The sequence below is a fragment of the Uloborus diversus genome, chromosome 1 (assembly GCF_026930045.1).
Source record: "Uloborus diversus isolate 005 chromosome 1, Udiv.v.3.1, whole genome shotgun sequence".
NCBI lineage: Eukaryota > Metazoa > Arthropoda > Arachnida > Araneae > Uloboridae > Uloborus > Uloborus diversus.
In genome coordinates, this window is record NC_072731.1 from 229937758 (window position 1) to 229961572 (window position 23815).

Sequence of the window (23815 nt, forward strand, 5' to 3'; positions counted from 1 at the left end):
TCCCGTTTTTTAATTAATAATTTAAGGTTATTATTATTGAAATAAAAGATGTGCATTCGGGCAAAGGTGGGTATAGGAATTAATCATGTATTTATTTATAATTTCTTGACACATGTGCTGACTTAGATTTTCTATTTCAATAGGATAAGGGTAGCTTTAAAAAGTTACTTTTTAGGATGGCAATTAATTTGCCAATTAATTTAATCAGTTATTTCTTTATTTTATAAACAAATGTACTGACTTTAATTTGATAAGTAACTTTTTTATTTATATTTTTTATAATGGCAGGTAGCTAGTGAACCAATTTAATCATTTATAACTTCATATTTGATTGTCAAATGTACCAAATCACAATTAGTTAAGCTTACCTGCTTTGGGCCCCCTTGTAGGGCAAAGAGGGTTTTTCAAGTGCTTGCCATACTTGATAATAAATTAATATTCGTTTTGAAATAATACAAAAATCACTTTTAATTTTGAAGTTCAAGAACCCTACTAGGAAATGAAACCGAAATTGTTGCGGTAAAAATCCAAAAACTACAACTTTCGAGCATTCTTCGAAAACCTACCCGCTTTGGACCACCCTTCCCTATGTCAAAGGATCACAACCGCGTAAGGTGCCATTGATCGTGACATGTTACAGTAAGTGGAACAGGAATTAGACATTAAACATTATATCTGCCGCATTGGTAATATGTTCCTTGTAAGCTCTGTTGAATCTGAACTGAGCTCGTCGTCGTCGGCTCAGTGGCGTAACCAGAATACACTAGTTCATAACATTCCTTATATGTATGTGTTAATGTAAAAGTTTGAAATCTGGTTAATGTCAATATTATCCGGTGAATATCAACATTATACTACTGGACATCGACGATAGACCGAATGTTTCCAGTGGATTCTGGTTGAAAATCGACATTCTCCAATTTCGTTCTTTTGCGGAAGAGATTCTCAACCGGTGGTTGGACGGATCTGCACCGGTCAGGAAAGAACTTTTGACTGGTCCTCTTAGATTTTTGCTCGTCCACGGGAAAAAATTTTCCTTGCAAAAAAAAGAAAGAAAATACCGTCATCCTATATCACATCTTTTTTGTGAATTTTGTGATTGTCTTTTGTTACGTGCAATTATTTTTTAGCAATGTATATTAATTACTGTAGTTTTATTATACAACGATAAGTACTCACCTTATTCTTAGCATTTTTTTTTTTTTTTGTAACAGTTCATTAACAACAAGTAAAGTTTTATTTATATATTTATTAAATAATTTATTATTGTTACTATTTTATAAAAAGAGGAAAAACCCCTCAGTCGTTGGTAAAATGTTTTCTCAAGTGTTTAATGATCCCCGAGACGAAAGGTTTTTTTTCCGCCAAAAAGAGGGGGAGAAGCTCACCTGTTCGTTCAAAAACACATGTTTTTAACACTCCACAAAAAAAAAAGATTAGAAAAGAAAGTGAAAGAAAAAAAGGAAAAGAAGAAGAAGAAAAACACCACTGATCTACGAGCTTTTTTTTTATTTTTTTAAGCTCTTGCCTGTTTGCGGGTCTTTTTTGACCCGCACCTCCCGGTTGAAAAACACTGTTTTACGGTATCATATACAGATTAAGAACTACGATTGACATTATGCAGCGAAACGAAAAGCTCGAAGAGGAGGATGCTAGGAACGGCTATAGGGCTTTCAAAGTCAAGGTCACTCGGGTTTCAACTACAACCGCTTCCTTCCCCTCTTTGCTGCACCTCTAGCCTTGCTTTTCCAGAACGTGCTTTTGTAAGAATATCACTTCACCAAGTTTTCTAGGAACAATTTTTTTTTCTCTTTTAGGATGAAATGTTCAATATTGATCGCCAGAAAATAGTTTTCATTGAAATATTCCTCACAATCTAGATCATTAGTAATTGATAAATGAAGCAGCTTTATTTCCTTCCACGTGAAGAGTTTAAAGTACTAGAAATCGTCTTGAAAAATGTGGCAGAACTATGTGCGGATATAAATCATCTCTGATAAAGTAATCCTTTTTTCGCATTGTGTAAATCTTATGATAAATGGCTTCTGGTTGAGCTTAAACCATTTATCAAGTCAACTAAGATTTTAAATCGATGAATCGCCAACTCACTTCGTCCCACATGCATAAAGTTTGCTTTTTGTTTCATATTTCTTCTGACACTTTACTCCTTGTGCTAACAGTCTTCTCTTGTCACTAAACACTAAACTTGTAGCAACTCCACTATGCTGACAAAGCAGGATTATAAAATTCATGGAAACGGAGAATTTCAACAAAAAAAAAGGGGGTTGGGAAGAAGTTGTGCATGGGAAGAAAAATATTTTCACCTTCGCGAGGTGATACTGTGCCCTTGAAATAGCTATTTAGAAAAACTATACTCATACATGACACCAGGAGTGCACAATGCACATGACAAAAGGTTTTTTTTGGAGAATTCGGCCTTTTTTTCGGGCAAATCAGTGTCAAGTTCAATGCAAACTTAAGTAATGTTATAATTTGGCGACAAATCGCCAAGATTATGGTCATCAAGTTGGCGAATAAATTACGTTTCGAATCTAGTTTCCATTTGAATTTTTTGGCGATATTTAGCGAGTAATTCATCGAATCATGCTAAAATAGCCTATATTTGAAAAATGAATCCATGTAAAACATTTTTTTACATCATCAGTTTTATCATCGAGTTTTTAATTCTATTCTATTTGGAGATATCCGGGTGAGAGGTATTGACCGTTGAGCGTCATTACCCTACATTCCCCAAAAGGTTTTGATTTTACTAAGGCAATTCGGAATGAATGCACCTTTGCATTCATTCCAAATTTTAATTTTATGCATATAAATTTTATGGAGTTATTTTTATCTGCTCATTTCCCTATCGGGTTTTGCTACCTGTAACTGTCAGACTAAAAACGCTCCATTGGCTGATTTTTTCGCTCAACATGACGGCTATAAATTTTACCATTTTTTATTTTATGACTGTAAAATAGTTTGCAGACACATTGATGAAATTCACCAGTGTTTTATTTGGATTAAAAAATGGTGGTAAGGAAGAGGTCGTTATCATAAGTCGTGGCAGACGGCACTTCATACATTATGGAAATCATGTCAGCGAAAACAAATGCTACCATTTTGAGCAACTTTCCTTTCTTTTCCCCTTTTTTTTTTGCAACGCATAGCATATCGCTTGTAGACAATGGCGTAGCTAGTTTCTGTCGCCCGGGGCGGTTCCTCTGTTTGCCGCCCTTTCATTAAGACATATCTAATAGATTATCCATTGAAAATAATCGAACTTAAAATTGAAAACTTCATTTAAGAAAGCAAATAGAAACTAATTCTTACTAACCGTATTCTTCCTACAAAAAAGCGGGGGGGGGGGCAGGCGCCTATCTCGGAGAAATATTCTGAATTTGCATCAAAAATTTCAGTTAAAAGTAACGTTTGGAGGGATGGGGTTCTCTATCGTGAAATCGTTGATGAAAACTGAAGTCAGTTTTAACCTTTGGGGACGGTAAGGAGTCAGCTTTTAATCGGTAACAAATCGCCAACAATTTGTTTTCCACGCATTAACTCAGCACTGGCAAAGAAACAACTTTTACAGAAATATATTTTTGATATTTATGTACTGAAAGAGGTAGGTATATTACAGAAATATATTTGATATTATTGGAATATTTTCCGAAATTTAAGTTTTAAAAATACAATTTAAGTCAGGACGTTAAGTAAATGAGGAAGGTTCAGAGGCTCACTAAAACTTTGAACAGTGAAATGACCGTTCAGGCATACCAAATCCTTACATTTCGAAGAGTTTCTTTTTTTTTTATCTCCAGTAATATATTTAAATTATGATTCCCTTGTTTGATTTTTTTTCATAACAAAAGTGCTGAATCGCCGCCCCTTAAAGTATGCCACCCGGGGTTGACCACCCCCTCCGTCCACCCTAGCTATGCCACTGCTTGTAGAATGCCATCCATCAATTATTTGGTTCCATGTTATATAACAGGTTTTCTAAAAGAATGTGGTTTTTTCCTTTAGTCAAAAGTACTGCTTTTAGTTACTGAAATTGATAGAATGACTAAAAAAAAACATGGACCCAGAAAATACTTTCATTTTCCCAACAGTTTTTTTTTTAAATTAATTTTTTAAAATGTCCGATTTTGAAAACAAGGCGTGGTCTTTATGACGTCACAAATGATGCAATTTGGCGCGTCTTTCTACCACGTTTCCACGTTATGATAACCAAGCAGCGAATTAAAATTGCTCTCTACGCTTGCTATCAACCATATCGTTGCCAATACACGTGAGTAAAGATGCGAATTAAATATTTTTCTCCGTGAATGGCAACACTGAATGGCATTTCATCATTTGTGATGTCACACGACAGAAATGTAAACAATGAAAGCTCACCGATTTAAGTAATTTTTTAAAAATATTAAACTTAAACAAATTCTTTAAAAGATGGTCAGATCCTATATTTTTAAGCATGCTCTTACAGAAAAAAATACTTTTAAAATTTTGGAAACGACCCCATTATATCTTACATTAGTTGACTTCGTTTTCTCTATCGTCTTTCATGTCACTTATCACTTTATTTTCAGCCTTTATGACTTTTAACGGCAGTCTTTCTTCGTGAAATATGATACACGCTTTGACTCACTGACTGTAAGTCCTCTTTTTTATTTCTGACAATATGCTAAATTCAACTTTGCAACGTAATCCCCCCAGAACCGGATTTTGGCGACTGTTTGCTAACAGAAAAAAGATGAAAGTCATTGCCAAGGACGTCTTACATTGTTGCTGGAACTTGTGATTTCATTTTTCCCCATTAAAGTTTTGTAAAGGGATAATCACAGTTTTATTACAACTAATGATACGTTTGCTCTGAAAAAATATCCTTGATAAGTTGAATAAATAATCTTTTCGAGAAGAGGTTCTTTGTTGATCTTACCAGAATGTTTTTCATATCGTAAAGGGATGGTTAAAAAACTCAAGAAGCAAAGGGCACAGGCGAAAAACTCGAGATCCTGTTCAGACTCAAGCAAAAGCCACTGTTGAAAAAATATCATTTCTTAGTTATTACCAACTAGTGGCACCCGCACGGCTTCGCCCGTAATAGAAAAATTAAAGGTCTTTTGGTTTGCCTGTATATTTACAAATGTACGGTGAATTTTCTCGCCAATTGGCTTGTACCGACGTTACAGTTCCACGTTATGATAATTTCGTATCTCGCCAATTGGCTTGTGCCCATGTTACGGTTCCACGTTATGATAATTTCGTAATTTATGATAGTTTTTTCTTAAAATTGGAATAAAAAAAAGAACCACATCGAATTTTCGAAAAATTGCTTCGAGGTGCACACCCCATGCTACAAACTAACTTTGTGCCAAATTTCATGAAAATCGGCCGAACGGTCTAGGCGCTATGCGCGTCACAGACATCCAGACATCTAATCCAGACATCCTGACAGAGAGACTTTGAGCTTTATTATTAGTAAAGATGTCAGAGCCATCCGAACGGGGGGGGGGGGGGGGGGGTGAGCGGGGCAATCGCCTCGGGCGCCACGAAATGAGCCCCTCGTTTCGACGGAATACGAAGACATTCACACGAAATGAGGGACACCGCGAGGTGCGGCGCCCCTCATCGTATAAAATGCCCCGATTGTGTAAAATTAGGGGCGCCTTGTGGCGCCCCCTCATTTCGTGTATCATAGATACAGTCATAGACACACAAAATAGAGAGTCATTGCAAAACGAAAATACTCCTCTCTTTAAGTTTCCAAAACGTTCGTTTAATTTGTATCATTGAAGCAGATACAATTTCTGAAAATATTAAAATCAAACAAAAGGCACTTCTCCTTTGTCTAGTTCTCACTAAATTTGCTTGAATTCTGCCCCTGCGTACAGGGACGTAACCAGAAAAAAGATTTATAGGGCACATTAAAAAAACAAAAAACAGCAAAAAAAAAAAAATTTTTTTTTTTTGATCCGATAGGAAAAAGGTCAAAAGGTGTCCGGTCAACATTTTGAAACTTTTAATTTTAAAAACGCAATTTTAGCCTTAAAAACGCGATGCGATTATACGCCATGTTTATTGACGTTAGGGTAAAGGGAGAGAGCTCAAAGACTTTCCAATCGATTATTTTTTTTAAATAGATTGAAATCAATTCCTTCTCCCCCTGTAAGTTTTCGAAATTAAATTTTCAAAAACGAGACTTTAGACAAACTTTGAAGATTTTATGGATAGGAGGGTATGGAACCTTTTCCCAGGAAAATGTTCAAAATCATGGTGCAAATAATTTAAGCAATTTTTTGCATTCAGGAGCTGTTCCGCTTAAATTTTTTACAAATGTCGTTTAAAACACCCATTGCTTGTGATATTAAAGAAAGGCGGCATGTGGACCCTTGCACGAATATTTTCTTATATTCAAGTCTTGAAACGCAATTTGTAAGGGAATATTTTGTAATACTAGGGCCAGTGATTTTTCGAAATTAGAGCTCCAAAAACGGAATTATGCTTGATTTACGATGTTGTGGAGTATTTGTGGGCTTCTCCCTAAAACTTACAAATATTTGATGCAAAAGAACAACATCTTTGTTTTTAACATATATGAAAACTGGTATTAAGTTGGTACAAGTAAAACCAAAAATCTCTTGAAAATAATCATTGGATGAGTCCAGATCGAAATTAAAGTTTGGATGTAATTTACTTCGATAAATACATTTTCCATTTCTAATCAGCAAATTATTTATTCGTGTTCTTAGTTTGATCAGTATGAATACCAATTCAGTTTTAATTGTTAGTTTTTTGTATAGTGAAATAACATTTTACTAGATAAATATTTGGATTTTTAATATTTCTATTTTTCGAAAAGTTTTTGGGGCATTAATGTTTTACAGGTATTAGAAACAGATTCATTGCTTATGTGTTAGTTTGTATTATGCTGATTTTTCTGTTCATTAATAAGTAAAAAGTTCAAATATGACGTGTTCACGCATATTATGCACTGATGTTATAACTAACTTTTTTTTTTTTTTGCGTAAAGGGGGGTAAGGGGTGCCAGAAAACTTTCGCCCCGGGCGCTCTCTTCGGATGGCCCAGACCAGTGGTTCCCTAAATGGGTGAAGTTAGGGTAGGCGAGAGAGGTGCCGCAATGTGTACACGATATCAAATCTTTGCTGTTAATATACAAAAAAGTGTAATACAGTCAACTCTCGATTACCCGCGGAATAGGGTGGCACGGTAACCGCGGATAAGCGAAAATCGCGGATAATCCAAATTAATAGATAAGAAACTATACTAGTGTTTATAATAGTTTAAAAATATGAATAAAACTCACACATACATTTAAATTATAGCTAAAAGCGATAACGCTGAATGTAAACAATATATGTGAGAGCTAAAAACGAACAAAAACACAATCATAAGTTTAAAAAAAAAAAAGAAAATTAATTTGAATTCTGAAATTTTGAATTCAAATTATGTTTTTCGCAATCACGAACAGAGACAGGACCCTACTCATTGGAGTAATTGTTTCTAGAAACGGCTCCTGTTCCCCCCCCCCCCCCCAAGTCTGCCTCTCCTCCTGGGCGGTTACTTCTACATAGTTGTGTGTGTGCGTAGACCTGTGTGTATGCACGTAGGCGTGTGTGAAATCGTGTGTGTGTGTATGTGTGTAAACGTGCGTGTGTGTAGGACATGGACGCCTCCGACCAGGAGAAGCGGATAGCTCAAAACCGGAGCAGCCGCGCCGCGCCGCCAGCAGAGGACGGTGGGCGGTGGTGCTGCAAAGGCTTCTGGTCCAATTTGAAAAAGGCACGGACACCAAAAACGGTCAAATGAGAACAATAAGCAATCGTGATTGCTCAAAAAAAAAAAAAAAAAACATTTAATGACTATAATATTTGTTCATATCTTAAATTTCTACAAAAAACGTCTATTAGATGTAAGTCATCACCGTTAAAAATAATGTGAAAAGGCCCGCGGATAATCCGATCGCCGATAATCTGGAGTTTACTGTAGTTACTCATCAAAGTACTGTCTGACCACGGATTGTATGGAAAAACAATTATCGTTTTACAGCCGGAAATGGACGAATCTATTATTTTTTAGCGATGCCAGCTTTTGCAGAAGCAGAGTTTCATTCAAATAAGCGGAATACCGGCGTCAAATTTTTACTTTTTCCTCTCTTTCAGATAGATTCGTCTCATCTGGACGTTTGAAAATTAAGTACAATCCGTGGCTGGACAGTATCACCCGATTTCATGTATTTTACACTAGTGGTACCCGCACGGCTTTGCTCGTAGTAGAAAATTAAAAGGTCATTTAGTTCGCCTGTATATTTACAAATAATGGATGTTGTGATTTCTCGCCAATTTGCCATGTTCATTTACTCGCTCATGTTCCACGATATGATAATTTCGTAATTTACTCTTCCATGTTGTAATGATTTGCTCGATAAAATGTTCTTAAAATTATAATATAAAAGGAACAAAATCGAATTTTCAAAAAATCGCTTCGAGATGCACACTTTCATGCTACAAACTAATTTTGTACCAAATTTCATGAAAATCGACCGAACGATTTTGGCACTGTGCGCGTCACAGACATCCAGACAGAGAGACTTTAAACTTTGTTATTTAGTAAAGATTCGTAAAAAAATAACACAAAATGCCTTTCTTTCTGCTCAGTCTTTGAAAACTAAACGTGAAATCATCGTTTTAATTAGCACTAGAGCTGGGTAAGACAATGTGTAATAGGGTGATTCAAAAAAAGCTTTTTTCAGCTAGAGTCCAGGATACCCCTAATTATTTTCGACTTACTAATAGTATTATGCTGCAAAAGTTTTAGTTTCTTACTCAAATTTTAAGACGGTGCTCAATGACCCCTCAATTTAACATTAGCCGTAGCATAGAAAATGTGTTAAATTAAGAAACATTTAACTTCCTTAGCTGTTTTTTTTTTTTTTTGTAAATAATTATTTTGTTGCAATGTATATGCATAATACTTGTGCATTTTATAATATGTAGCGTTGTTTTTTCAGTTCAATGTGTTTTTTAACCCCCCTCCCCATTAGGGTGTGTCTTATATTGCACTTTTTAAAAAAGTTTTGAATTTCTTATGGGGCACCCCTTTAATTGCTTCCTTTTGATGAAAAAATACACACATAAAAATTTCATAGAATTTGAGCATAATTTAGGGGGTGCTACCAGTGATTAAAATTACATTTATTGTGAAAAAAAAAATGGTGTAAAAATCAACTCTTGACATATTTTTAATCAACATGAAATTAGGTTGGTTGGGTTTAACATAACACAAATACCTATTTCTTATATATACCAGAAAATAATAAGCATTTCATGGTTGTCATTTTATGTAATAATGTCAAAAAAGCATTTGAAAGTTTGGTAATGCCATTCATATCACAGGTTTACACTTTCGGTCTTTTACATTCAGCAATATGGTAATTTTTCTCTTTGCTACTTCCATATGACAATACAAACTTTTCACTGATTGCTACTTATTATCCAGACGAAATAAATAAATTGAAAAAAAAAGTGAGAAAGTTAACAAATTTTGCAGCAGTGGTAGCACCCTCTAAATATTATTCAATTTTTATTTTTCATATATGAGAATTTTTTTTTCATCCAAAGGAACAAAATGAGAAGGTGCCTCATGAAAAAATAACACCTTTAAAAATAAGACGCACCCTACTCCCCATACTGATGAAGCTTGGGGGAGGGGGTTGAGCACCCTCTTCCAGTTGAAATAGGAAGCTAAAATTCTTCCAGTATATTGCTATCCACAAATCTAAATATATTGAGGGGGTATCCTGGTATCTGGGAGAAACTTTTTTTTACATGTATTTTTGAACCACACTAATGTGTAATTTATTAAATGAAATATTATCTTAAATCGACGTGTTAACAAATTTTAGCTCCTGAGAAATGGCGCTCAATGAATGCATTTCATTGTCATAATCGTGACTTGGTTTTTAAAAATACCGATCATGAAGGTTTTAGTTCTTGGAAAGAGGAAACAAAGTGTAAGAAAGTTCAGGTCTCCTTGAAAGTTAAATATTCAAGAGGGTGAATTGTGAAACTGAGGTTTAATTGCTGAAAGGAGGGTAAATTGCTGCAAGAGGAGATTTCGGGAAGAGATTTAATGGGGTCGTTTCCAAAATTTTAAAAGTATTTTTCTCTGAAAGAGCGTTCTTCAAAACATAAGATCTGATCATTTTTTATATAATTTGTTTAAATTTAATACTTAAAAAAAATTACTTTAATCGGTGCGCTTTCATTGTTTACGCTTCTGCCGATGACATCACAAATGATGAAATGCCATTCAGTGTTGCCATTCACAGAGCAAAATATTTAATTCGCATCTTTACTAACGTGTATTGGCAACGATAGGGTTGATAGTATGCGTAGCGCGAAACGTTTAATTCGCTTCTTACTTATCATAACGTGGAAACGCGATAGAAAGATGCGCCAAAGTGCATCATTTGTGCACGCCTTGTTTGAAAACTCGGACGTTTTAAAAATTTAATAAAAAATAACTGTTGGGAAAATGAAAGTATTTTCTGGGTCCATGTTATTTATTTATTATTTTTTTGCTTATTCTATCAATTTCAGTAACTAAAAGTAGTACTTTTGATTGAAGGAAACAACCCCATTCTCGAAAGTGGAGAGGAATTAATGCGAAGTGTAATTTCTTAAAGAAGTAAGTTGTTGGCGAAAAGGAGAAGATCAATGTGAAAACTTAATTTTTTATTGAATGTCAAATAACGTAAAATTGGTAAACAAATAACTCTTCAATAGAGCAGGCAGAAATAAATGTTTCTTTACAAGAGGTGAGAGGGTAGTAGAAAAAACATAACTCTTTACGATGTTGTTTGATGACAAAACTTAAAACTTGTGGGCGATAGTAATGTTTAGCTCGTCACGAAGAGAAGCGAAGAACTGAAACTAAAATTTAAGTTCGACGGCGACATTGATGGCTTAAAGTGAGGACAGGGATTAAAATGTTACGAGTTTGGATCAGACAAATAAAAAGGTTGACTGTAAAAAGGGAGTACTACAAAATTATGAAATTTTGTTTCTAAAAGATCTGTGATAAAACTTTTTTCAAAGACGAAGAAGCAATAAAAGTTTAGTGTGATAAAGATTAATTCCTAAAAGAAGGTAGGAAACGAAGTTTTTATCCTTAAATGGGGACTCAGATGAGATTTAGCTTTCCATGGTGCTGAAGTTTTTAAAAGAGGAATTATTTAAAAAAATGAATGGGGGCGGATAATGAAATTTAGTTCCTTAAATTTAATTGTAATATAGTAAAGACGAGTCTTATTCTTTAGAGAAAATCGACATGGAGTTCATCGACAATGAAGTTCTAATCTTCTTTACTAAGAATAAAGCGGAAAGTCTCTCTGTCCGGATCTCTCTCTGTCTGTCAGGATGTCTGTGACGCGCATAACGCCTATATCGTTCGAAAGTGAAATAGTTTTATTGTTCGTTTATTTGTTCAGTAATTTGTTAAATTACTTACGCACTCATTAATTCATTCATTCACCTATTTAATTACTCATTTACGATTTTATTCTCTCATTTATTTTTCTCATACATTAAGTAATTACTTTATTTATTTTTTCGGTTATTGTTTCGTTACATCTTCATTTATTTGATGAATAATGTTTTGAAAATCAAGTAGAATTATATTTTATTTCTTCACTTTTCCTATACATAATTCGAAGTGTATATTTGAATAACACTTTTTTTTGCAAGTTTTATTACAAAATACAGTGTTCTTTCTTTACAAACAATGATTTTCAAAGCAAATTTTCATTTTTTTCATTTTGAAAACGGTAAAATATCTTAACCATGTCCCTTTGCCTCATATTCCCCTAACATGTGCAAATTTTGTTGCTGTAACCTTTCTTCTTCTCGAGTTATGTAAATTTTACTATTTGTTGTTAATTTTTTTAGATAAAGTATTTGTAACTTTTTAGAGTAATAACTTAACATAAGGAGGAGTCGAAGTCAGTCAAGTATTTCTACTATTCCATTTCCTGTAGCTTCTCCGACATATGCAAAAAGTAACCATGTTTTGAGAGTTCCCCGGGAGGAAAATTATCAGCTGCTAGTATTAGTGATAAGTAAGCCACGTTGTGGCTTCCGTTGCTTTCAAGGACGTATGGGAGAGCATCTTTTTGAAATTTCGCCTCTAAATTTTTTATCTCTATGAATTAACGTAGTATTAGTATATGGGTCATTCTCACAAAAACAGTCATTTTGAACCTATGAAGTTCAGAAAAATTAAAGTGGGTGGAATCAGATGAAACCTTTTATAGAGATACAGGTATCCCTCGTATAACACGGTTAATTTGTTCCGTGTAGTATCGAAACCGTGTTATACGAGACTTTTTTTATAAATGGTTTTTTTTACTCATTTTTTAACCTAATTAATCACGTACATGTCATAAATCATGTCAATGTGTACCGTGTTATATCGAAACCATGTTATACGAGACCTTGAAATAATGTAAATCAAGGAAAGTGTACCGTGTTGTATCGAAACCAAGTCTTAAGGTGCATTTTTTTATAATAGCTGAAATTTCGGCTCAGTAGAATATACAAACGAAAACTGGGAACCAGAACATACATCGAAACCGTGTTATACGAGACCTTGAAATAATGTAAATCAAGGAATGTGTACCGGGTTATATCGAAACCAAGTCATAAGGTGCATTTTTTATAATAGCTGAAATTTCGGCTCAATAGAATATACAAACGAAAACTGGGAACCAGAACACACAAAGATCTACGGATTTAAAAATAAGAGTTGCTATAAACGATAAAACTTAATCATTGTACATACTTCAAATTAAAACTGTTGTGCATAAGAAAAAATTTTAGCATCTTTCTTTACTGAGAAAAAAAACCGCATTCTATTCGAAAAAAGTCTGAGCTTTTCTACAGCAATAAAGTTCGTCTGAGAAACAATAACAAAGCAAATATAAAATAAAATAAATAGAATTATTCTATTTATTCTTACTTTGTTTCGACTATATTTTTTATTTATCGTTTGCCAAATTTAGCTTATTTTTAATCCTAAATGTTATTTTCTTACAATGCATTGGAAACAAAATAATATTCACCTTTTTGCTTTTAGAATACTGATGAGAAAAATCAAGTATGTACAGGGGCTCCCAAAAGTGTTCGTACACTTTGAAATTTTGTAGTAAAACCAAAATAACGCAAAACTGATTTCGAATATGAAGTCCAATTTTTTTTCCACACCATTCCTATGCCATTCTGAATAAAACCCAATTGTTTTTTTCAAAATATTGCCAGACTTTACTTTTGAAATTTGTCAAAAAACGAAGAGACAGAGAAAAAATACGCCACAAAAGTCATCGTACACTGAACTATTTTCGAATAAATTCACGATTAAAATTATCATGTGTGGTTTTTTTTATTATTTTTGCATTGTAATGACACTGTAAAGTCATTTGCCTTTATTTTTTTGTTTACTTATTCCCTAATATTCTGCTTATTTTTTTTAAATGGCAGGTATGAGTAGAAAACAACAAACACGATTCGAAACTTAATTCTTTCCCCTTACATTAGACATAAACTGGTTTAAAATATCTCTAAATTAGTTAATTTATACTATTCTATAGTGAAGTGCTTGATAAAATGATTTAAAGACAAGAATCGGATCGAAAACAAGGTAAGAAAAGGTCAACTGGCAAAGTTAACAAATCGTTATCGGAGGTTTACAGTTAAAAAAATTATGAAAATACACATTTGAGTGCTGAAAAAGTTTCTGCTGAATTAAATGAAACATTTTATGTTTAATTTTCACCTAAAATTGTTCGTCAAGTTCTCTGATTAGCTGGATTAAATGGGATCTGTTTACGCAGAAATTTTTTTGTTCGTGCAAAAAACAGTGAGCTGACGCTTTCCATCGTAAAATCAATGATAAATAAGCTCAAAACGTTTTGGAACAACGTCTTACTTATACAGTGGCTCCCAAAAGTGTTCGTACACCTACGACTTTTAATGAAATAGGCTCCATACATTGGTTACAATTAATGTTTCGGAATAGGTATTTAATTACAAGATCTATGATCTATTTTTAACAAAACTACGGGAAAATTTTTAATAAAACATTAAAACTTAATTTTTTAAAAATCAAAAACCAAAAAGTGCCGGAAATTTTATCTCACAAAAGTCTTCGTACACTTTGAAAAAAAGTCAAAAAATTAGTAAATAATCTAACTTTTTACAAAATTATTATTTGGTAGAATATCATACAATATCAACAACAGCTTTTAAACGTCTGGGAATAGATTTCATTCTTTTTTCTTTCTTTTTTATGCAATTTCTGAGTAAGTGTTCAGCCGCTCTTCGAGTCTTACTGTTTCTATTTCGCTTTTCGTTCCAATGGGGTATTTTCATAATCTAGCCGCCAGATATCTCCAAATATGTTCCATTAAGTTTAAATCTGGCGATTGAGGAGATATTTTTAAGTTTAAGGACAATTTTTGAAGCACCAAACACAAACGTGTACTTCTTATCGTTATATTGATAAAAAACAAAGTTGTTTCCGATTACCAAATTTTGGGCTAATAGTTTAAAATTGTTTTTTAAAATATTTAAATGAACAGCATGATTCATTATTTCTTCTAAAAATTCTAAATTTCCAAGTCCTGATGCAGTTATGCACCCTCACACAAGAACACCTTCACCGCCCTGATTAAGTGATCCAACTAAGTTCTTAAGATTAAATTTCTCATTTTTTCTTTTATTGACAGATATACAACAATTTAACCCAAAATATTGAATTTATTTTTATCTACAGTGGCTCCCAAAAGTCTTCGTACACCTACGACTTTCAACGAAATAGGCCCCAATCCATTGGTTAGAATTAATATTTCGGAATAGGTATTTAATTATAAGATCTATGATTAATTTTTACCAAAACTACAGGAAAAGTTTTTAAAAAATATTAAAACTTAATTTTAAAAAAATCAAAAACCAAAAAGTGCCGGAAATTCTATGTCACAAAAGTCTTCGTACACTTTATAAAATGTCTATTTATTATTGAATAATGTAACTTTTATTAAGTTATTAATTAGTAGAATATCATACAGTATTCATAACACCTTTTAAACGTCAGGGAATAGATTTCATTCTTTTTCTTTCTTTTTTTAGCGTAATTTCTGAGTAAGTGTTCAACCACACTTCGAGTCTTACTGTTTCTAGCTCTATTTTCGTTTTAAAGCCGTATTTTTGTAATCTAGCCTATAGATATCTCTAAATACGTTACATTAAGTTCAAATCTGGAGATTGAGGGTTTTTTTTCTGAATTTTAGGACGATTTTTGAGGCACTAGACGCAAACGTTGAAAACCGAGTGCTTCATATTGTTATCTTGATAAAAAACAAAGTTGTTTCCAATAATCAAATTTTTGGTTAAGAGTTCAAAATTGGTTTTTAAAATATTTAAAGGAACAGTATGATTCATTATTTCATCAAAAAATTCCAAACTACCAAGTCCTGATGCTGATATGCACCCTCACACTAGAACACCTCCACCGTCGTGATTAACTGATCCAACTAAGTTCTCAAGATTAAGTTCCTAATTTTTTCTTCTACTTACAATTATGCAACAATTTAACCAAAAATGTTAAATTCATTTTTTTCTGTAAACAAGACGTAATTCTAAAACGTTTTTAGCTTATTTATCCTTGATTTTGCGACGAAAAGCGTAAGCTTTGTGTTTTTCGTGCGAACAAGAAAAATTTTGCGGGAAGAGGCCCCATTTAATCCAGCTAATCAGAGAACGTGGCGAAAAATTTTAGGTGAAAATTAAACGTAAAATTTTTCTTTTAACTCTGTAGAAACTTTTACAGCACTCAAATGTGTATTTTTTATAATATTTTCAACTTTAAATCTCTGATCACGTTTTGTCAACTTTGCCGGTTGACCTTTTCTTACCTTGTTTTCGGTCCGATTCCTTTGTTTAAAGCATTTTATCAAGTAATCTACTATACAAACAAATAAATTAACTAATTTAGAGTCATTTCAAACCAATTTACCACAACTGTGGGAAACAAATTCGAATTGTGAATGGTGTTTGCAGTTTTTTACGAATACCAGCGATTTTATATCAATAAGCACAATATTAAGAAATAAATAAACAAAAAGTTAAAGCCAAATGACTTATAAGGGTCAACACAATGCAAAAATAATAATAAAACGGCATATGATAATTTTAATCATGAATTTATTCGAAAATATTTGAGTGTACGATGACTTTTGTGGCGTGTTATTTCTCTGTCTCTTCGTTTTCTGACCCATTTCAAAAAGTAGATCCGTTAATATTTTGGAAAAACCAATGGGTTGCATTTAGAATGATATAGGAATGATGTGAAAAAATATTGGACTCCATATTCGAATTCAGTTTCGAGTTATTTTGGTTTTACTAAAAAATTTCAAAGTGTACGAACACTTTTGGGAGCCACTGTATGTATCATATTTTGGACAAAAGCGCCCATATGGGGGAGGGGGGGAAAGTGGGGGCTCAAGCCCCCCCCCCCTTTTTAATTAGAATTTCCTTGCTTTTAGTACTTTTTTCTTTGCAAAGGTGTAAAAACATTTCTTCTCCAGCTGTTAATGAATAAGTTGTTAAAAATGTCCAATTTCCATAACTCTAATCTGTACTGAAATCGGTTTCTATGGGGAAAATATCCTGCTAAACTATGGAGAAAATATCAGAGCCCCACCCCCCTTACAATTTTGCATATGTGTGCCTTTGATTTTGGAGCCACAGATTTTTTACAGGAAGTTCAAATATACTTTCTACTTTGCGTAATGGCACACGTACAAGTACATAAGCTATCATCATCATTTTTCCTGTTGTCATTCGAAAAAAAAGTGCTCTTCTTTTATAGCCCATTATCTGACACTTCTGGCCATGTAACGACATCGAAAAATGATAACAAAACACGCTTCCTTTTAGGTTTAGCTACAAGTTCATGGCCTTGCAGATTAATTTCATTGTTTGCATTGGCCCAATCTGTTTCCGGAAATGAACGGTTTGTAGAGGTTCTGCCGACCTTCAAAAGTACTCGCGTAAAACGTCCAGGTGTAGAGTTATTGCGCGACCTTGACTCTGAAACTTATAAACTGATTGATGGTTAAGGTTGTTTTCCTCCCAGAGCAAAACACATTACTGAAGCGAAAATATGCATAACTTCCATGACGTTTGGCACGTAGTCAGCTGCTGAGTACGAAATATGCGTGAGAGTTTGATAGTTCTTAGTTCCACGTACGGAAATGCTCACTTTGAATTGTTCGATTTTTAATTTTAAGAAAAAAAAAAGTTCGAAAATATCGAAGATGCAATTAGAACGAAATTGGAATTGCAATCTAATTTTTTAGAGACTGATTTAATTTTTCAGATTTCATCCGGAAGCATTCGCTCACTTGTTGCAACTTATTTTTTAGAGACTTATTTGATTTTTCAGATTTTATACGGGAGCATTCCCTTACTCAATTTAATCTAATTTCTTTCGAGATTTATTTCATTTTTCAAATTTCATGCGATGGTATTCATTCCCTCAATTTAACCTAGCTTTTAGAGAATGGTTTCATTTTTCAGGGTTCATTTGGGAACATTCGCTCACTCAATTTAACCTAATTTTTAGAGATTGATTTCGTTTTTCAGGTTTCGTTTGGGAGCATTCGCTCACTCAATTTAACTTTCTTTTTAGCGACTGATTTCATTCTTCAGATTTCATACGGGAACATTCGCTCACTCAATTTAAAGAGGACTGCGTGCCAAGCGCTTCACCTTCATTTTACTTATGATAACAACGACAATTTCCCAATCTTTTGATTTATTAACAGACAAACCAATACTGAGAGTGCATGAAATACGCCGCCAGCTCAATCAATTCCAGCCGAGGACTGCAGTTTCGTGCTTATTAGCACTCATCAGCCCGGCATAGGAGTGACTGAATTGGAGGTGGAAAACCTCTTAAGGAAGCCAAGAGTTCCAAACAAACTGGTAGCTAATACAGAATTAGCACTGACCAGACGAATGATCGAAGCAGTGGTTCGGTTCAACTCGAATATAGCACGAAACTGCAGCTCTCGGCTGGAATTGACTGAACTGGCGGTGTATTTCATGTATTTCTGCGTTAGTCCTGGCTATTGGACGGTAACTTACTGAACAATACTGGGAGAATTTTCAGTTCAAAGAAAGGAAATCACATACTGGGCATCTGTAGGAATCGAACCCATAACCTCTTGTACTGCATGCAGGGAAGCACTAACACTCATCCACGCAGGTTCCTATTTTTTTTCCCAGGCATCTCATTTGTTTTTATTTAATAACTTCATTTCATTTAAACACTTCCTCAGTGTCATTCAATTGCCAAACTTTCTTTTGAATAAAAATGAAGTGATTTTTAAAAATCGAAACATTTCCAAAGTCAAAAAGGAAAGGTAAGATCAGGGCCCGACTAACTAAAAGTGAGGCCCTGGGCCGACAACAATTTGAAGACCCCCTTAAGACAATGCATTGGCTGATTCACAGGTTTCGGGGCCCATCTGGATGCATTTTTAGAGACCCCTATGTCCATCACAGAAATATATTAATTATTTATCATTTACCATGTACATTTATGAATCTCATTCGGAGTCCCTATGATAGTGGAGGCCACTAGTGGGGGAGGGAGGTTAGTTTTAATGCTATGCATTAATAATAATAAGCAAATAATTAAAACTAATAACCTTTAAAAAAAATTTAGTCGGAAGATGGAGCAGCAGGTCCAGGCTTAGTTGGCCTGTGCGGCTGTCAGGTCCTGGGTAAGATCACTTAAGATGCATAAACGAATCTGAGACTGAAGAAATGGAAAGTCATACGTAGATACGCGCGAAAATAAAATCTTTGAAATGTATTCAAAAAGTTTATAAATAATTGAAATAAAAACAAAGAAAAATGTGTTTTCAACGAAAATGGAGCAATAGATTGCAAGGGGGAGGGTGGTCATTTACACGAAATGCGTTCATAATTTATATTCGTCTTTTAATCAATATTAACTAACTTAAATTTTCGTTATATGTACCAAGAAAATAAAAAAATTTCTGATAATTGTATGAGCTACATTTTGTTTACCCTTCAGATTTTGGTATTGAGAACTAATGCTTTCTTCACATAACTTCTGCATTGTTTTCTAGTAACTTTTTCTAAGCCCCCGAGCACAGCTCACAGCTTTCTGATTTTTAGCAAAAGCTTCATGTTTTTTTTTTCTTTTCTCGCAGGGAGGTGTCTAATGGGACGATGAAGGAACTGAAGATGTTCCCCCAGATCACGGAGGAGACAGAAGAGAACCTCCTCAATCTGGAAGAGGAGCCGAAGGATTCCTACTCATCAACTCCACCGCTCAACCCCTCCTCTTCCTCTTCGGATTCCCCGGCTGACGCCCCCAGCTCGCCCAATCACGAAGTGAGTCTTGCTTATCCATGTTCATTGCTTAAAGATAATTTTACTTAAGGTATGTGCCTACCTCAAAATCGCTCCTTTTGGTGAAATTTTTAAAAAATAGTTTTATTCGCTCATTTGATGGACTTACATTAGGTTTCCAAAAGTATAGTTCCTGCGATTATTAGAAGTCGAGTTATGGCCCCACACATGCAGCGGAAGTGAAATTTTTCTTAATTGGAAGGGAGAATTGAAAGAGCCACATAAATGTAAGCGGTGCAATAGAGCAGCACAGTTCTGAGTTCTTTCAACTTTAAACACTTTGTGGCTCGATTTCTTATTTAAATATTTAATTAAGTGAATTTTTGTATTATTTTTGTCAATTTGTACAAATTTTGTTGTTCAAGGTTAAAGTCTTTGATTGTGATTTTCAGTTGTTTTGTTTTCGAAAAACCTGATTTCTAAAAATATTCTCTAGTGATAGTCAAATACAATTTTATCTGTATGTTTACCTCATTTTGGGGTATTTTAGAGAGGTAAAAAATATTTTTTATTTATGTATTTACTACTTTTATGGTTTTTTTATTTGAAAAATATTTTATTTTATTTGAAAAAGTCCTTTCGCGCGTACATATTGTCCTATTTTATTAAGTTTAAAAGATATAAATCTTTTGCTTCACAACAGCCATAAATGTTGTGTCCGAAAATGTTGGAAATAAAATAAAAATATATTGATTAGAATTCATTACAGATGGCTTATCGGAAGTAATAATTTTCACTACAATCCTACTAAAAGCTATTTAAAAAAAAAAAAAAAAAAGATGCTCCGAAGATAGTACACAAACTTGATGGTGAGTCCGAATATATTCGGATTGGTCTGTAGAGTTGAACAATGGGCTTGGTCCTTCTGTGAAGACCTTTAAAATACGACTGAAATTTATTATAACCTGCGTTGGGCAAAAATAAAAATCGGGAGTGTTCCAAAAACTTCCCTGATAGCACAACATGTCATGGAAAAGTTACGTCACTTAGAGTCGTAAGGTCGCAATCACAAATCTGCTGTCATAGGCGCATTAAGCGGCCACCGCTGACGGATGACCGAGTGAGCTAATACGGAGCTCTGTACGGAGCTAATACGGAGTTCAGAGCTAATCGCGGAGCAATATGGACAACTGTGTGCAGTGCCGGATCTTTGTTTTTCCTCTTATTCAAATCTTAACACTACCGCCCGAACCCGTCCTCCTTCAAGTTTTTACATCGATCCCGGGACAAGAGTCCCGGCTTGCCCCTCCCCTAGATCCGCCACTGACTGAACGTGATGGCATATTTTAATTTATGCTTTATCTATTGAAAAGGTTTAATGCATGATTCGCCTCTACCTGTATAGGCGCGGAAGCAACATTGTCAAATTTTACAATTGCATGTGATCGAAAACTTTTTCTAAGATCTAATGTGAAAAAGTTCTTGGTTTGTAAAAGAGCATGATGTTTACTTTCTTCTGGTTTTAATCCAATGTTCGGTGCCAAGAAAAGTTGTTTGTTGGGATTTCAACAGCTTCCATGCCAAGTTTTCTTGCGTTGTCAAGTAAATAAAAACGTAGAAAAGGAAGGGCTCATTGGATGAGATGGGGAATCACTCAACATGTGAAGTGTTCTACAGATCCATTAATAACGTTTTGAAAGTTTAAAAATCAATTTATTGAAGCATTAAAAATACACTGATAATGATTTCACAGCTTTTGGGCGCGCAGGGTAAAGGACTGATGGGGTCGTTTCCAAAATTTTAAAAGTATTTTTTTCTGAAAGAGCATGCTTAAAAACATAGGATCTGATCATTTTTTAAATAATTTATTTAAGCTTAATATTTTTTTAAAAAATACTTAAATCGTTGCGCTTTCATTGTTTACACTTCTAAGTATTTTTTTCTGTAAGAGCATGCTTAAAAATATAGGATCTGACCATCTTTTAAGTAATTTGTTTAAGTTTAATATTTTTAAAAAATTACTTAAATCGGTGCGCTTTCATTGTTTACGTTTCTGTCGTGTGACATCACAAATGATGAAATGCCATTCAATGTTGCCATTCACAGAACAAAATATTTAATTCACATCTTTACTCACGTGTATTGGCAACGATATGGTTGATAGCAAGCGTAGAGCGCAATTTTAATTCGCTGCTTGATTATCATAACGTGGACACGTAGTAAAAAGATGCGGCAAATTGCATCATTTGTGACGTCATAAAGACCACACCTTGTTTGAAAAATCGGACATTTAAAAAAATTAATTAAAATAAAAATTGTTGAGAAAATGGAAGTATTTTCTGGGTCCATGTATTTTTTTTTTTTTTTTTTTGCTCATTTTATCCAATTCAATGACTAAAATAGTACTTTTAACTGAAGGAAACCGCCCCATTGCTTCACATAATGATTATTTTTCAAAGTTGTTTTCGTTGGTGCGCCTTAACTTCATTAATGTTTCTTCAAACTCCATGAGGAGCGTGTTTGAGTACGAATTCATCCCAAAGCTCAGCTGGTTTCTCCTTATATCGTTTTAGAGATTTCAGAGCATTTTGACGGAACGTTGTTCTTATAAATGTTTTAATTTGAATCAAACTCAATGATCCTTTTCTTCAGCAGTTCTAACTTGACTGCAAAGAAATCAAAAGGCCTGCGTAGAAATCTTAATGTCACAAGGCACGAAACCTGTAAAATGATTTCTACGTGAGAACTTTGTTCTGGATTCGTTCCAATATAGTTCAGTGAACCAAATGATTATTGACGTACAATGTATGATAAGACATTCTTCTTTTACTTTGTTTGACGTCATTGAGTGTTTTTTTTTTTTTTTTTGTTTTTCTCTTTGGAAATTAATTTCTTCTGATACTTTCCACGTTGCCTCCGAAGCAATCTATAACTTAAAATACTTAAAACACACAAAAGTGTCTCTTAGTTAATTTTTTTTCCTCATTTATTGCTGTTTACCATAAATGAAACACGAAGATTTTTTTTCTTCTTTTTTAAGCGCTGCCGTTTTACAGAAAGTAATTATTATTAATATCTTTTGGCAGCATTTTAGACGTGATTTTATAAAGTGGAAAAGTTTCAATTGTGCATTATAGTACATAATTATATGATAGTAAAGTTGGTTTCACCTTCTTACTTACGAGAATCCTTCTTTCTGAAATTATGTCCTGTATTACAATTTTCATTCTTGCCGAATCATTTTAATGATTTAAGTTTTAGTAAACGTTCAATGTTTGTTAAAAATGCTTGATTAGTGTGTACATATGAAGAATAATCGTGATATGCTTATATACAATCGGCGCTCGTTATAAATAAAACTAGCTGCGTCGCCCGGCTTTGCACGGTCTATCTCGAAAATAATAGTTATGTCAAGTGAAGCTTGTTCAACAATCAGGCTTAAACAAAAAAAATCAGTCCATTTTTTCGGCAGATTGCGGAAAAATAACCGAAAAGGAAACATTTTAAATCCCCCGATTACAGGAAAAGCTTCAAAACAAAAGGCAGGATTTTATTTGTTAATATTCGAGAAAAAAATGGCAACAGATCTTTCTTCTCAATGATTTTCTTCAAGCTACAAATTTTAGTAAAATAATTATTACAGAAAGTTGAGATGAAGCACTGAATAATAATTTGAATGGAGGAAAGCCTTCGAAAAATAGAGATTTCATGTCGAAATCTAAGTATCATAAAATTAATAGTTTTTAATTAATATCTCTGCTAATTATAATCGGAGGATTATATTAAATAGCCAAACACAAAGACTGGAAAATTACGAATCTATCGATACCTGGTTCAGTGATCAGTTCACTGGCGTTCGGCAGAAGTAACTCGGACATACATACATAGATACATACATAGGTACATACGCTCAGTTTTTAATTATATAAGATAAGTAAATAAATAAAATAAAGAAATCAACGTATGAAACAAATAAATAAATAAGGAATAAAGGAAAAGAAAAATTATTATTAAAAAAAAAAAAAGAAGGAAAGAAAAAAGATTCCTGTTTTGTTTGTGTGCAAAAATATTGTATGTTAAGCGGCCGTAATTAAAAAATATGGGAATAATTTTAGTTAAATCGGGTTATATTTTGAAGGAAAATTACGAAACGAGCAAAATATTGAACAATAGCATAACTTTGTTTTCATTTTATATTACAGTACTGTATCAAATTACTATATAGAATTAGAACATAAAATGTAATTATATACGTATTACATAAATATGTAAAGAATGTTTTGCTACAATAGTCGCCCATTTTGGAATTTAGATTCATAGATCATATTATACATTTAATTTGTGTCGAAGTA

The 23815-nt window shown here is 33.6% G+C and overlaps 1 protein-coding gene across 1 annotated transcript in view; it reads left to right on the forward strand.

Annotated features, from left to right (window-relative positions):
- The window catches only part of LOC129234203 (5'-AMP-activated protein kinase subunit gamma-2-like), a 192139-nt gene that overhangs the window by 14455 nt on the left and 153869 nt on the right, over positions 1-23815 (forward strand). The window contains exon 2 of the mRNA XM_054868122.1: positions 19322-19505. Within this exon, the coding sequence (XP_054724097.1) occupies positions 19341-19505 (165 nt within the window). The 5' untranslated portion in view covers positions 19322-19340. The remainder of the gene's footprint in view (positions 1-19321; positions 19506-23815) is intronic.